General features: G+C 32.7%; 1 protein-coding gene across 2 annotated transcripts in view; it reads right to left on the bottom strand.

Annotated features, from left to right (window-relative positions):
* The window catches only part of LOC129225275 (eukaryotic translation initiation factor 2 subunit 1-like), a 115,454-nt gene that overhangs the window by 8,296 nt on the left and 91,886 nt on the right, over positions 1-15,272 (bottom strand). For both annotated transcript variants that reach the window (XM_054859861.1, XM_054859859.1), the window contains exons 3-6: positions 5,654-5,733; positions 5,423-5,571; positions 3,275-3,381; positions 3,059-3,156 (exon numbers count right to left, since the gene is read on the bottom strand). In XM_054859861.1, coding sequence (XP_054715836.1) covers positions 3,059-3,156; positions 3,275-3,381; positions 5,423-5,571; positions 5,654-5,733 — 434 coding nt within the window. The remainder of the gene's footprint in view (positions 1-3,058; positions 3,157-3,274; positions 3,382-5,422; positions 5,572-5,653; positions 5,734-15,272) is intronic.

The raw sequence follows: 15,272 nt of genomic DNA, 5'->3' as shown, positions 1-15,272 counted from the left end.
AGAAAAAAAGCAGCAGCACAGCATAGGTTTTTCTCTCTTTTTTAGAGAAAATTTCTTTGGATCTATGAAGTTTATTTTATCCTAAAATATAGGCATATCATCATGAAAAGTTTCATTTTTAGTTGAATTTTATTTTTCAGCACAAAAGTAAGGAATAAAATAATGAAAATTTCAGAAATTTTAGGACAAAACTCGAAAATTAAAGACAAAATTTTAAATTTTAGGACAACTCCTAACGATTGTTTGTAAAAAAGAAAAATAATAATAAAATCAAGTGAAATAATTCTACAAAAATAGATTAAATAAGAAAAATTTCCTGACATTTCAGATTAAAATCAACAATTTACATAAAGAACAAATCATAGAAACCCATTTCAGAATTTAGTACTGCAAAAATAAAACCTTTCCATACATAAGATTGAAAATTGGACACATTCCCGATCATTTTTGAAGCATGTCTGCTACATTTTGTCATTCTTAAAAATAATTATCCCCCCCCCCCAAAACGGGGTAAAATGTGTTAAAAAAATTGTAGGTGCTGCATCTATTGTTTCCGCCATATTGACAATTTTGAAACTTTTTCCTCCATAATCACAATGGCGCTTACGCTCAAAAGTACGATACTAATGAAAATAAATGTTTGTTATTAAATTACATTTTACATACAAAACTAGAGGATCCGACAGACGTAGTTCTGTTCAAAGTTTGTTAAGTGAAAAGTTGAAATTTTTCAGCTGCTTGGTGTCAGAATGCATATATTTATTACAACTTGATTTATCTAATGCCCACTGAGCAATTTTATTAACTATCTTTTCTCGCGAACTTGAAAGATCTTCACAGATTGTACGATTTGTTCCTTCAGCTATACTCAAATGATAAATTTCGTCCTCAGATATTAAGTGTAAAAAACTAACTACCCATCTAAAACAAACGGCAAATCCCGCTGCAACGTCCCCCATATGAAAAAGAATAAAACAATCGAAAGGATATCATTTAAAATAACGATAAAGGTAAAACCAGTTCCTTGAATAAGTGAAAACCACTCACTCCCGCCCCCTCCCGATGTAAAATAAACATTCAACTAACATGACTAAACACTCTTAAAAAACCAAAAACAATTCTTTGCAATTTAAAATATTTCGCCAAATAAACAAAAAAAAAATACAATAAATTACATTAACAGTAGCTTTAAAATGCAAACAAATAATCTCGCACCCCTATTGTTTATGGAAAAAGTCACCAAGCCACCACGTTACTGTAATAAAGCCGATCGGTGAGCGAAGTGAACTCTGACCGATTGAGGTCCGATCTTTTGAACAAAAACTTTTAAATCCCATTCTTTCGCTGAGCATTTGTCTCACTATTTTTCCTTGTGCACTTGAATGCTCTTCATATATTACCTAATTTGTTCTTTCCGTAAAGATTAAAAATCTTCCACTGCACTGATCTTTTGTGTACAGAACTACCCTGTTGTAATTTATCTGGACGAAAATAAAATTTGTTTCATCTTTAAATTCCACCGTCTTTTTTATAACCCTTAAAGCATCCCCCCCCCCACTTAATGCGCTGCCGCTTACCATAAGTATTTTTAAGTATATTGAGTGGGGCCATGCTTAAAGTATTCTTGCAATTGATGCCAAAACTGAGATGGACTTGAGCCGAGAAATAAATGTTGTTAAGTACGGTACTTTCTGATTATTTGGATAGTGAAAGAAACCTGACTTCTTCCAGTAAACTTTAAATTTTTAGTATATTATGGGGCCTAAAATCGTTGCTTTCAGGAGAAGTGAAGGCTTCACTCTATCTATGTTTTATCTATTCTCAATTGACATGTCACAGTAGGAAATTTCATTACAAAAAGTAGAGCTGGCTTTCTTATTGTCCTTTGGCAACGGGTTAAATATTTATTTCAGTTCTCGCTCAACAATAGCTTAAAATAAATATTAATCATTTGCGAGATGTAACCATCCAATGTTTAAATTAATTAACAAAAACGTTTCCGAATCGATCCATCGCGCTTCAAAACCATGCTTGCCACAACTTAATTACCCACAAAAAATTTGATCAAAATCGGTCCAACCGTTTAAAAGCCTTATGGTGACAAACATCCGCACAGAAGATTTTTATATATAAAGATTGCTTTTTGACAGTATGACATTTTTTGGGAAAAAAAAAGAGTTTTTTGGCGTAACAGTTTCAACTGTCAAAAACTACCACGTGTCAAAAACCTGCCAACTCTGACTTTTACCATTTACTCTTTCAGTGGTTAAGAACATTGAGGATGGGAGTGTAATTGGCAGATCACCACCCACTTCCACAAGAGGAGAACCCGAAATGTGCTCATTGCTATTGAAGATTTTCTTAGTTGTTACTGGAAGCAAGTTTTTTTCAGCAGCTATATTAGAACTGGGAGATAGATATAGAGATTGATTAAGGTTAGCAATGCAAAGCACTCATGTTTCATGTGACCAATATTCTTTTCTGTTTAGTAGGTGAAAATTGTCCACAATATCATGTATAATCATTACAGCAGAAAAAGAATATGCTTCTTATTCCCAGGAAGAGATTAAACCAGTCGAATTCCTCACTTGAAGTTGGCTGATCATAGATTTAAGACTCGTAAATCTTAGTTAATTGCTGCAGGCTCAACTTTTAGAAAACTGAGCAAAAGAAAGCTGAAATGTTTAAAGATATGATATTTTGTTTTACGAACTTCTAGTTTAATAATTAGAATTTAATATTTGTATTTTTGGGGAAAAAATTTAACTTTCTGCTGTTTTCTGTGTATTTGCTTGTGTGTTTTTCAAAAAAAAAAAAAAAAAAACTAGCACAAGTGTCTTAGAAACGAAATAGTTTTTTCTTTTCAGTATTTCAAACTTCAGTCATATGGAATATTTTTCTTCGGCCTAAACACTTTGATATATCGAGAATCGAATGAAATTATCAGTTACTGTACCATACATTGTACAAAGGTGAAAAACTAGAAGTATTTAATTACAAAGGAAAAATAACATTCTATAAAAATTAAGTCCTTTTTAATGGTAAATGAAAAATTTACCTTAATAGGCATTTCTTCGGTCGAACAATTTATTCCGGCTCTTAATGCATTTTTGACCGCATCAATTCCTTCATAACCATAACAAGCAACTTCAATATCTAAAAAGACCAAATTTAAGTTCAACAGGAAACCATAATTCACAACAAAGTTTACACAAAATTAAGGAGCTTAGAAATATTAAGGCTCAGAAATGTTTCTTGTGTGCATAATACTAACCTGCTCGTATCCTTACAGCTTGAGGAGTCAGACGCCTTCGAATATTAGACAATAATGTTTCTTTGGTTTGATTATCTAAGCCACACTCATCTAATATTGATGGATCACTAAACAAAAAATTTATCAAAACAACATAATTAGATAGAACAAAAATAATTAATGTATGCATTATTTTAAATCATGACATAATCAGCAATAGATTTCATTATGACCAAACACAAAAAGGAAAAAAGTGTGCTTTCTTATAAGATTGCCATAATATTTACAATCAAACAAGAACTTTTTTCTGATTAATTGAAATGAGTTTGTAAAAACTAATAAAACAAAAACTGTCAAATAAATAGTGAAACTTCTACTAATGGCTACTTCTGAACATTTATTGCCCCTAAACAGGGTTATTTCCTCCCCCTTTTGAGACACCTAGGGACTGGGGGAGCCGTAGCTCCCCTGTATTACTTCAGACGGGTTCAGCTTCCCAGGGAGATATTCTCTTGCTACTATGTTTTAGTATTGTTTAACTCAATGCCCTGATAACATAGTTTACCTTTTCCATAAAATTAATGCAATAAAGAATAAAAAGATAGGGCGGTAGAGCACACATGGTTATGCCTTTTCCCTTTTTCTCATCAAAACTTTTGATTCCCAATAAACAGAGGGATTATAGTAAAGAAGAAATAACAACGTCAAATGAAAAGACATTCGACAAAAGATACAACAACATCACTTTTATCGGATGTATTTTGATCCATAAGCTCATTCTTTTTTGCATTAAAAAAGGCGTTCCCTGTAATGGCGAAACACGTGTCTGCAGTAATCTACAATATGTGCTATTTTACGTTGTTATTTCTTCTTTACTATGCAGCACAAAAGTATTTATTTATCTTAGCGGATTTATAGGTTTACTACAAACAATTTTTTCTCCAGTTTGTGATTATGCAACATTGTGAAGGACTGTTCTAAAATGATATTTATACAGGGAGGCGACAAAAGCTGTGATACTGATTAAGTTTGCCAAATTTACCTGATTTACATTACCAATAATAATTGTTTCCTCTCTTTGCCCTACTTTAAAACCATTGTATGTTTATATAAAATGCAGTATTTAAAACATTTTAAGCTGTTCATTAAAATTAAAGTTTAAAAAGATGCTGTTTTTAAAATTAAAGTAATTTTGGAAAAACTTATCAAGTCAACTTCATTGAGGAATAATAATAAAAAAAAACACCTATGAAAAAGTATATTAAATTATTTACATGGAAATATTTTAGGAAATTTGAAAAACAAATACTCTCTTTACTATAAGTCACCACTTAGCATAAGAATTCTAAGAAATTATCAAAATCACTCTTACAGACACAAGTCTAATCATGATAAAATAAAAAAGGTAATATTAATTTTGAACTAAATTTTCAAGCAGTATAGTAATTGTTGCAAGAACAAGAAGTAGCAGTGAAAGTATAGAAGTAATGTAATTATGCTTAGGTAAATAGATATATTTTTGTAAAACAAACTGAAACAGTTTGACATCTATTCATAAAGAGCTATACTATAATCAAGAACTTAGGTTTTAATGAATGAGTATAGCATTTTAACTATAGAAATTATTAAAATATTTACTTATGTACACAAATGTAACTCAATTCCAAATGATTTTTTATGGAAAAGAAAATAGATTAGGTTTGTAAAAAACAACTTTGAAACTAAAAAACAACAACAATTAATTAGTTTAAATCAATACACCAATTTGTTACGGATCAAGCATATCCGAGATTATTTTGGACGCTAAGTTGGGTGGCTTAGGAGTTTGATTGATTTAGAAGTATCTTAACAGTAAATGTGGAACGACATGATATAGAATATCATATGATACTTTTAAGCCTCAATATTCATGCTAGAGGTGCCCCAACAGGATACTAAACCTACATTTAGTTGAGATTTTTCCTGTAATACAAGATCATTTTGCTTTCATTTCATAATCATTCTTATACCAATGTTGTCCTCACATGAGTACATTTAGTTTTTTTTTTTAATTTAAAGCGCTTCTGTAACCTTATTGCAAACGTAGGACACATTCTCTACTATTGGATATTAAAATGCATAAAGCAAGAACTTTGTTTCATTACTTAGATACGATAAAAAATGACTTACTTTACAGCATGTTTAAACATATCATAAGAACTAGCTTGCTTTTTACACTTTTCATCGAAGTACCAAGCGGTTTTCTTATATAGTTCCTCTAATTCTTCATCTGATTCATATTTTAGGATCTCGGCTACATGCCTTAGAATACTATTGACCTGAGTGGCAAAGAAGTATGAACTTAAAATGCTATAAATTTTAATTTCAACTATAAAAATAAAGATATATATAGTTTCTTACTGCTCTTGCTTTTGCAAATTTTTCTTCACACTTTTCGATGTCTTCTGGCGAAACTCTTCGTTTTGATAAATCAATATAACCTATAGAAATCAGAGTTGAACTTTATAATTTGATTAACCTTAACTACGACAGTTGAAAAAAAGTTTCATACCAACTATCAAAACAAAAGCATCAATGATATTTGACAAAATATATACCTCATAATTAATAAACAAAAATAAAATAATTTTCAAAGTAATTTCAATTCATTGCTCAACTCAATTTTACTAGACAGCTTCACTTTGCACAGCTGCCAACTTCAACATTAAAAAAATGGAAGCACTAGAAGAAAAAATAGAGAAGTACTATGAGTTGAAAGCTGAAATTGGAGCACGAAAATTTAGAGCTGACAAATACAATCTCTCATATCTCACTTTAATTTACATTGCTTTGCATAAATTTCCTATACAGTCAAAAGTGTTTCTATTGTATTTTCTATTAAGTAAGACAAGGTGGGAGAAGCTGCAGGGGTGGGTAAGCTTCTACATCGCTTGGCAGGCACGAATCTGTGTACTTGCAGACCTTAAAGGGGCCAGACCCGACGTCCTTAAGGGGCCCAACAACCCAAGAAATTGACAAAAACTAGCACTAAGATCCATTAACGTTGCAACATACACTGCTGGTCCCTGGGGAGGGGTCTTACTCATTTTGTTATGGGCGGGGGGGGGGGGGGGGCAAAATTTGCAGATCCGGGCCTTACGCTTGGGTAAATGTTTTGTGATAAAGGAATTTTTTTAAAAGGACACTTTTACGATTAATTTTTTTGTGAACGAGACACTTTTACAATGAGGAATTTTGTGATGGGGTCGCACAGTGGACCCAATTTGGGTCTGGATCGGCCCCTGCAAAAAAAATTTACGTCAGGGGTCTGTCTAGGATTTTTCACAGAATCCGTTTTTTGTGAAAAATCGAATAATTTTGTGAAAAATCAATTAATTTTGAGAAAAATCAAATAATTTTGCAAAAAAAAAATTTTTTTTTTGTGAAATTGAAATTTTAGAATTTTTATGCCGCAAATACTGCATCATTGAAACTTAAAGTTAAGCGTTTCCCTCTCTTCTGTTGAGAATATCATTATATTGATTGTTTTTCTAGTATTTGGGTGGGGGGAGGGCGGCATCGGCTCTCTGGGAGATGGGCACCCCTCAAATATCAATATTTATTTATCATTCTACATTGTGGTAAATTTTTCTAGGAATGTTATTATGTACAGTATTTAAAATAACTGTAACAAAAATCAGGGAAGGGTTCAGCATTTAACTTTTTGGCCCAAGACACTCTTCAAGAGCACAGAATTTCGTTTCAAACTTATGATTTAATAATTTTAACGAAAAATAAAAAGACATTTTATTTGTTTACCCCTCTTAACAAAGCATATTAGACGTAAAAAAAATTCGAAAAATCCGATTCCCATAGCGGATAAAAAGAGATCCCAATTCTCAAAGTGAAGACATCAAAACTATAAAAACGGCTTGTAAAAGAAATATTTTTGATAAAATTATTTTAGAATTGCATTTTAGAGGCCTATGATCAGCATATCATTAATAACTATTGACACAGCAAAAATAAAATTAAACCATCGATTCAGCATTTGAATTTTTGACTCATACTAGAAAATGAAATTTTGCTTGAAATTCTTGAAATCAGCGTTACAACAAAAATAAAGTGATTTTTCATTTATTTGTATCTTAATAAAGCGAAGTTAGCTTGAAAAAAGATTAAAATATGATTCTCATATCGGATGTAAAAAGATTGCCCTTTTTAAAATGTAGGCATCTAAAGGGAAAAAAAAAACGGTAAATAAGAGTTAATTTAAAGTTAATCATCCTTGTTAGCATCGAAAAATCAAACCCATATAATTTTCATTCAAAATAACAGTTACACATCACACCATAGAAACGCAAATATTGCCAAGCTGGCAAAATGATGAGAATATTTTCTAATCAAGTCACTATAAAGGTTTAACGCCAGATGTTAAGTGGCAATAATTCTGAAGTTGGTAACCCTATTTGAAGCTACCACATTTTTTCCCCACCCCTACTATCCGTTTTGCAGTTCAAAGTTCATTTTGCTGATTATTGTTGTTAATTAAATTCTGAGCTGGAGAAAAGTGCTTAGGAGGCAAGGTGCTTACCATGCCTTTTCAGAGAAGTTTACAACAACACCACTGCAAAATAGCTATGATAAAACAAATAAGCAAAATCATTTAAAACCAAACTGACTGTGCGAACCTTTATTTTCAGTCTCTTTCTGCGTCGCAAGGGCTGCCATCTGGCGATACGTTAGCAAGTTCAATTATAGAAATATATCATGAAAATGGAAACAATTACATTTTAGATTGTTCGTACAATCAGAACGTACATCCGAAATATAAATGAATAAATAAGTTTTACAGCAAAGCATAGCTTTCAGAAATGTAAATATTGTCACACTAATAATATAAAGCTCTAGAGTTTGTTATTGAATGCGTCAATCTCAGGAACTACTGGTTCGGATTGAAAAAATATTTTTGTGTTAAAGTCCAATTAATTGAGGAAGGCTATAGGTTATATAACATCACGCTATGATTAATAGGAGTGGAGTAGCAATAAATTAAAATAAAATCGATAATATTTCATGATGCATCATTAATTGCTTAATGCAGCTGTTCCAAATATATACAATCGTAGCTCAATCGGTTAGGTGCCGGGCTAGTGATGCATTTATCTCGGGTTCGCAACTGGATGTGGCGGGTACAGTTTTAGCGTTCAGTTTTATTAGAGTTACTGATAATATCGTGTAAATTTTTAAATCAAGGGTTTTCAATTATTTTTAATTGAAATTTTTTTTTTCAGTTTTCTTATTTGTCGGAAAATACCCATGGACAAGGGTGTAATTTTATGTCATAGCATGACATACTTAAAATACTTTTTAAATATATTGTTGTCTTATTAACGCGGGTGAAACCGCGATGCACAGCTAAAAATAAATAAAGGAAAGTGTGCTAAAAAGTGTTTCGGAGTTACAAGGAGCCTCTTTTTCCTTTCAAAAAAGATGTCATTTTGCGGATTCAAAAACTCCAAAGCAGTCGATTGTCTCTGCTCACATCTTTTCTGCATTAAAAAGAAAGACTTCTCCGCAACTTCAAAACACCGGTATGGGAGGTTTTGAAAATTTATCATTTTATACTTATTTATTTATTAATTTTCATTTTTTACTTTCAGGAAAAAATTCCAACTTTATATTTTTAAAGATATTTACATTATTAAAAGCTACGCTTTTTAGTAAAACTTATTTGTTTTTACATTTCTGATGCATGTTCCTTGTAGTGTTATTAATATTATTTTTTAATTATTGTTGCGAGAAAATTTTAAATTATCATGAAATAAATTATTTTTGTGTTATGAATTTTTGTTGATTATTTCACAACGTTTGATATTTTCCATAGCTACAACCAATCTAAAATGTAATTTTTTTTATTCTAATGATTTATTTCTAAAATTGTTCATTGTGCAAGAAAGTGAAAAGTGAAAAAAAAAAAGTTCGTTTTCCATTCCTGATGCAGAAAATTAGAGTCGTTTCTATGGATATTTTATTTTAGTTTTTGCGAGCCTTTTTTTTCTCCCTCATATAAAAGAAAAATGCCTGTTTCTGGCATTTGTAACCCCCTTCCCCCCTACGTTCCTTCTTGGGCCATTTGGGGCCCCTAAAGAACAGGGTCCACAGGCCATGGCCTTCAGCAATATTCAGGCCCTGTGTATAGGGAACATACACATATATATACACACATACATACATTCATATTCTTTGTTTTATAAATATCCTTATGTCACAATTGAACATTAATTTTGTAATGATTTATAAAAATCTCAAACGAACTTAAACATCAGCTAGCAAATTTTTTTGATTTCAACAGAAGTCCTCCTTTTTTCGCTGTAAAAAAATTAAGAGCTTTCTTCCCTAATTGATCACTTTCGTATTCGAGAAATAATTATAACAAAATATTTTAGTCAATATTTTTTTCGCCAATTTTGCAAATAAAATAGACTACCAGATAACAGCAGCTCAAGTTTTTGACGCAGAATCGGGCTGAAGCTAACATACCGTCTCTTCTCTTCGCTGAAAAAAAAGACAAAAAGCGTTCTTCCTTAATTGACTACTTTTGTACACGAAAAATAGTTTCAACAAAATTCCAGTCAATATTTTCCGCTAATTTTACGATCAACTATAATAAATTAGAAGTTAACTTGCTATTCTATCACTAGATGGCAGCACAAGTATTTCTCGCGGAAAGAGACTACAATTACAGCCTCTTCTGACTGTCAGCTGTTAATTTCTTTCAAAGAAACGAAGAAGCATTATATTTATTTTGTAGTAGTAGTTATTTATCATTATATTTATTTGGCAGTAATAGTTATTGCATGCAAGAACATCACAAAAATGCTGATTTGGTTTTCTTTCTTTCTTCTTTTCTTTTTTTTTTTTTTACAAAATTAGCAGATTTTCTATAAGCTCATCCCTCTACTATTTTAACTTAAAAAAAGGTTCCAAAAATTATTGGTTTTATACACCGGAAATATGCGTGTTATCTTGATTTCAGATTTGCTCTTTCAATAAACAACTTGTGAAAGATTCGTGTTTGTTTATCAGAATTTTGTGAAGGGTCTACTTTGGTTGATCAAGATTTTGTGAAAAGTCCGTTTTGGTTGATCGGATTTTTATGAAGAGTCCGTTAACGGACCCGAATTTCCTCTAGCCTGACCCCTGGATGTACCAACGGCAATAAAACAAATTTCAAGTCAGTACGTCAGAGTTTTTCTATTCTTACTTCTCAAAACATGTGAATACCCTTTTTTTGCACCCTGTACATTCAAAGAAAAAAAAAAAAAATCCTTCAATAATTTTAAACTAAAATCAAGCTTTAAAAAACAAATTAACTATTGAAAAAAAAAAAAGATTTACAGTTGCACATTAAAAAGGTTACAACTTTTAAAATAATTGAGCTATTTACAACAGGGGTGCTCAACCTTTCAGGACCTGCCATTTTCTTGAAAACCTTATATTATCACACAGAACCAGGGCCGATCCTAGCAGGTGTGCAGAGTGTGCGCCGCACAAGGGCGGCCAAAGCAAGGGGCGGCCGCAGGCCGCATCATATAGTTCTTTTAATCAAGCAAAATTCCTCAAGAATTTCTCACAAGATAGCTTATAATAAGTAGAATAAATATGCTAATTTATAAATGTTCAATTGTCAAAGTATGTGTCGATTTCCCGACAGCATAGCATACATAGTTTAAGAATGTTAGGGAATATTGTGTTGGTTCATTGTCCATTAATATCTACTCTTAACACACATGCTTCATTTGGTTGCAAAGTTTGTGACAGAACCGGTAATCAGGTATGAATGCAGGGGAGGGGAAAGGCCCCCTTCTAATGCATGAAATGGTGCCGTCTAAAAGGAGCACCGAGGACGGCCACGAATGTTTACCCCCCAAGCTTTTATAGACCTAAACAATGAAGACATATTTTATTTATTGAAAAAAAGCTATACTGATTAGATACTCTCGCAAGCATTTCAAGCAACAAACTATGTAACAAACTCTGTGTTTAACAATCGTGAAAGCGTGGGGAGAAAGTGAAAAATTACGACTCCCTTGAGAGTAACATATATGAATGACGAACTAAAATGTTGTACTTTTCCCCCTTTACGACAATTTTTCTGATTAAAATCTTGAATGAACTGACCGGTTTCAGATCAGGTAGGAGGACAGGGCCCTTGCCCCGGGAAGCAAATTTAAATGTAGCTCCAAAACGAAGATCCAAAAGGATGCCATGACCTCCTTGACGAAACTAAAGAAGACTTAAAATTGCGTTTCTAGGCTTTTACTTTCGGAAAATTTCGCTGGTTGAACCATCGACCTTAAGGACCCAATGAAGTCTCTGATTCACCTCTTCCACCTTAACTTAATCAAACATAGCCTAAAAAAATGTTGGCTCCAAAATCCAAAACGTGTTTTCAGACGACAGCCCTTCCTATCATCAAACGTCATATAAAATTGCTTTGACATTTTTCGAAATTTTTGCAGTGGAGGACCCCGAAATCCATTACTTCCAAAGGCAGTCTCAATATGCGTCTTTAGAGAAGTCCCTAATTTCACCACCTCTCACTTAACGTATTGAAAAACAAACTAAAATTGCGTTTTTCTAACATCAGTTTCACGAACTTTTGGTGAAAGACCCCGGATCCACCTTTTCTCCAACGCAATCACTATACCTGAAAATTTCGTTTTTAGACGGTTCCGTGGAATTATAGCTTCTTGCCTAAACTAGCCTGAAATTGACTTCAGTTTCAAAAACTTCGTGAGGGCACACTGAACCCCCGCCCGCTCTTAGTCCCATCGTTATCAAATAATGCTTACAATACGATTTTGGAACTTATATTTCTAAAGAATTTCGGAGGAGAACTGCCAGGCTTATGTAACTTTTCACGGCGCTAGAGCATATCCATCAATCGTCGAGGTGAGGTGGACAAAAGTCTATAGTTATATTTTTCATATATTAATGTTGAAAAATATCCGAAAGATCCGTAGAAGCTTCCTAGTTTTGTTAACGTCACCAAAGATAATATAAAATTGCGATTTTAGAAATATCCACTTAAGAGTTCCAAAATCCTTCCTTCCCAAAAATAGCCTATAATGGATTTCAGTTCCGAAAAATATTTTGATTCGGAATATTTTCACGTTTCCCCTATTGTTTTCAAATCTAGCCAAAAACGGGTTTTTGAAAAAATAGTGCCAAGAAATTACCGGAGGATAGCCGCCAGATCCCCTACCGTCACCAAAGACGGCCTAAATTTGCGTTTTAAACTTATATTTCGGAGACGATTGAATCTTCCTCCCTCTAGCAACGTCAACAAAGGTAACCCAAAATTGCGGGTTTAAAATTTCAGTTTCGGAGATTTTTCGGGAAGAACGCCGATCCTTCCTAAGCTACGGTCTTAAAAAATAACTTCAAATTGATTTCAATTTTGAAAGAATTTTAGGAAAGAACTGCAACATTACTTTCACCTGAAGTCTCGAAAAAGTTCCTAAAATTTCGATATTTGACGTCAATTTCGAAAATTTCTCCATGCACCTTGAATATACCCGACTCTTTTGTCCTTGCAACCAAACACAAGTAAAGATTAACTAAAAAGATTTTTCATACGCCAATTTCGATAATTTTCTTGGAGCAATCCTCCTCCCCTGAACCCCGACACCTCCCCCCACGCTTCCCCTTCCTCCGTCCCTTCTCTGATGTCGCCGAAGAAAGACTATAAAATGCGTTTTTAGGACTAGAAAATTTTGGAATCGATTACTTTCTTCAAAGATATAAATTGTACCTAAGGAGTTTCTTACTATAAAAAATTTCTTCCTTTTTATAAGATAATTCTTCTGTCCCCCCTCCCTTTTTTTTAAATTCGAACTTGGCATAGAAATTGAAAGAAAGATTTATATAGACGTTAAAGATTAGTCAAAATATGCAAATTACTCTTGAGGGGCGGCACATTAGGTCTTTGCACACGGGCGGCCGACACCCTAGGATCGGCCCTGCACAGAACAATGCTTTTGTAAAAGTCAAGAAAAGATTAATGTACCAGTGAAAATTTAGAGGAGCAGCTGAGAAAAAAAGTTTGCTTGGCATCAAAACCACCCCTTCTGTGTTTCTAGCGTTAAGAAACAAATGAAAATTTTTTTGAGGTAATCTAGGAACAGGTGAGGTTGACGTGCAGATCAGTCACTTTCACAACATCAATGGGAAGGAAGACACTGTTGTTTGACGCTCAGATGTGACCACAAAAATGAATAAATCATTCTTTGTTTTATTTTTATTTTATCTTTTATACCCTCATGCCCCTTTTGAAATTCTTCTATGTCCTCCAGGTTGCAAACCACTGATTTACAAGATGCAAAAGGATTGAAATCCCAAACACTGCATCATGCAATTTTTAATAATCAAAGCATAGGCTTAATGTTAGCAAATTTCCAAGAGGTGTTTACTAAATGCTTTATTCAATGTAAAAATTCACTTAAATAGAACTTTTACATATGTTTGAAGTACAGTACAACCTTGTTTATTGGAACTAATCCAAAGGTAATCCGAATAATAAGCAAAACACATTCTTAAATAAGCCGACTTATATTTCAATTCAGAAAAAAAAACATGCTTTGTAACAAATTACCATAGGATCGCTCCCCCCCCCACTTCTCATAAACACTTTATCATTTATAGTTCAGCTGCAGTAGTGCAGCTGCAGTAGCTCCAAGTATACCATGTTGTTTATTAAATTACCATAATTTATTATACAACCTAAAATTACCATAATTTATAAAACAACCTATGCAGGAGTAATTCAAAACTAATATTTGAAGCGTTTATCGTTTCTTTCATGCTATAATAATTTAGAATTTTTTTTCTCAAGAGAATATAATATTTTTCATACTCCACAAAATTGATTCATATAAACTAGTTTCTACTATATACAAATAAAAGCCGAGAAAAGCAAGAAAAAAACAGAATACTTGGCAGCTACATCTTTGGCCTCCACATTGTAATAGAAATTTTTATTTTTATTGATTTATCTTGAAAGTGCTTTGACGGAAAAAAAAGAAGCGCAATACGTCTTTTCTCTGACATCAGTTAAATATAATGATGTGCTTTATTAACCTCTCAGATACTTCATGAGTGTCGTCACCTTCTCTCCTTATAATAAAGCTGAAAGTCTGCATTGATCTCTGTGATGCGCATAGCGCCTAGACCGTTCGGGAGATTTTCATGAAATTTGGTACAAAGTTAGTTTGTAGCATGGGGGTGTGCACCTTGAAGCGATTTTTCAAAAATTCGATTTTGTTCTTTTTCTATTTCAATTTTTTAAGAACATTTTCCGGAGCAAAATTATCATAAGATGGACAAGTAAATTACGAAATTATCATGACGTGGAACCATAACATGGGAAGAGCGAATGAACGTAGCCAATCGGCGATAAATTCATCATCCATTATTTATAAATATACAACATACATTTATAATGTATATTTGTAATACATTATAATGTATATTTATAATGTATTACAAATATACATTATAAATATACTGAACCAAGTGACCTTTTGATTTTCTACTACGGGCAAAGCCGTGCGCCGTGCGGGTACCACTAGTTATACATAAATGACTACTTCTGTGTGTATGTATGTCCGGAGTAATCTCCAGAACTACTGGACCGATTTTAACCATTTTTTCACCATAGATAGCTACATTACCAGGGAGCAGCTAAAGCTATAATTTACTCCTAAAAAACTTAGTTTAGAAAATATTATAATGCAAAACAGTAAATGCCATGAAATTTCCCCATTGAATGATTAAATATAAAACTTACTTTTACGAAAATCGTTGCCTTACAACAGCAATATTAAAAGTAATCATATTGAAAATTTTGAATCAAGGCTTCTCCGGAGACATGAGTTTAAAGTTATTCACACATTTGGAAACTCTACTATTGCATACTATTTAATTGAATAAAGCGCAAGTTTTTTTTAGTGATCTTCGTTTTTGTTAGTTCATA

Source organism: Uloborus diversus, chromosome 6, assembly GCF_026930045.1.
Source record: "Uloborus diversus isolate 005 chromosome 6, Udiv.v.3.1, whole genome shotgun sequence".
NCBI classification, from domain to species: domain Eukaryota; kingdom Metazoa; phylum Arthropoda; class Arachnida; order Araneae; family Uloboridae; genus Uloborus; species Uloborus diversus.
This window is presented reverse-complemented; position numbering and strand designations above follow the sequence as displayed.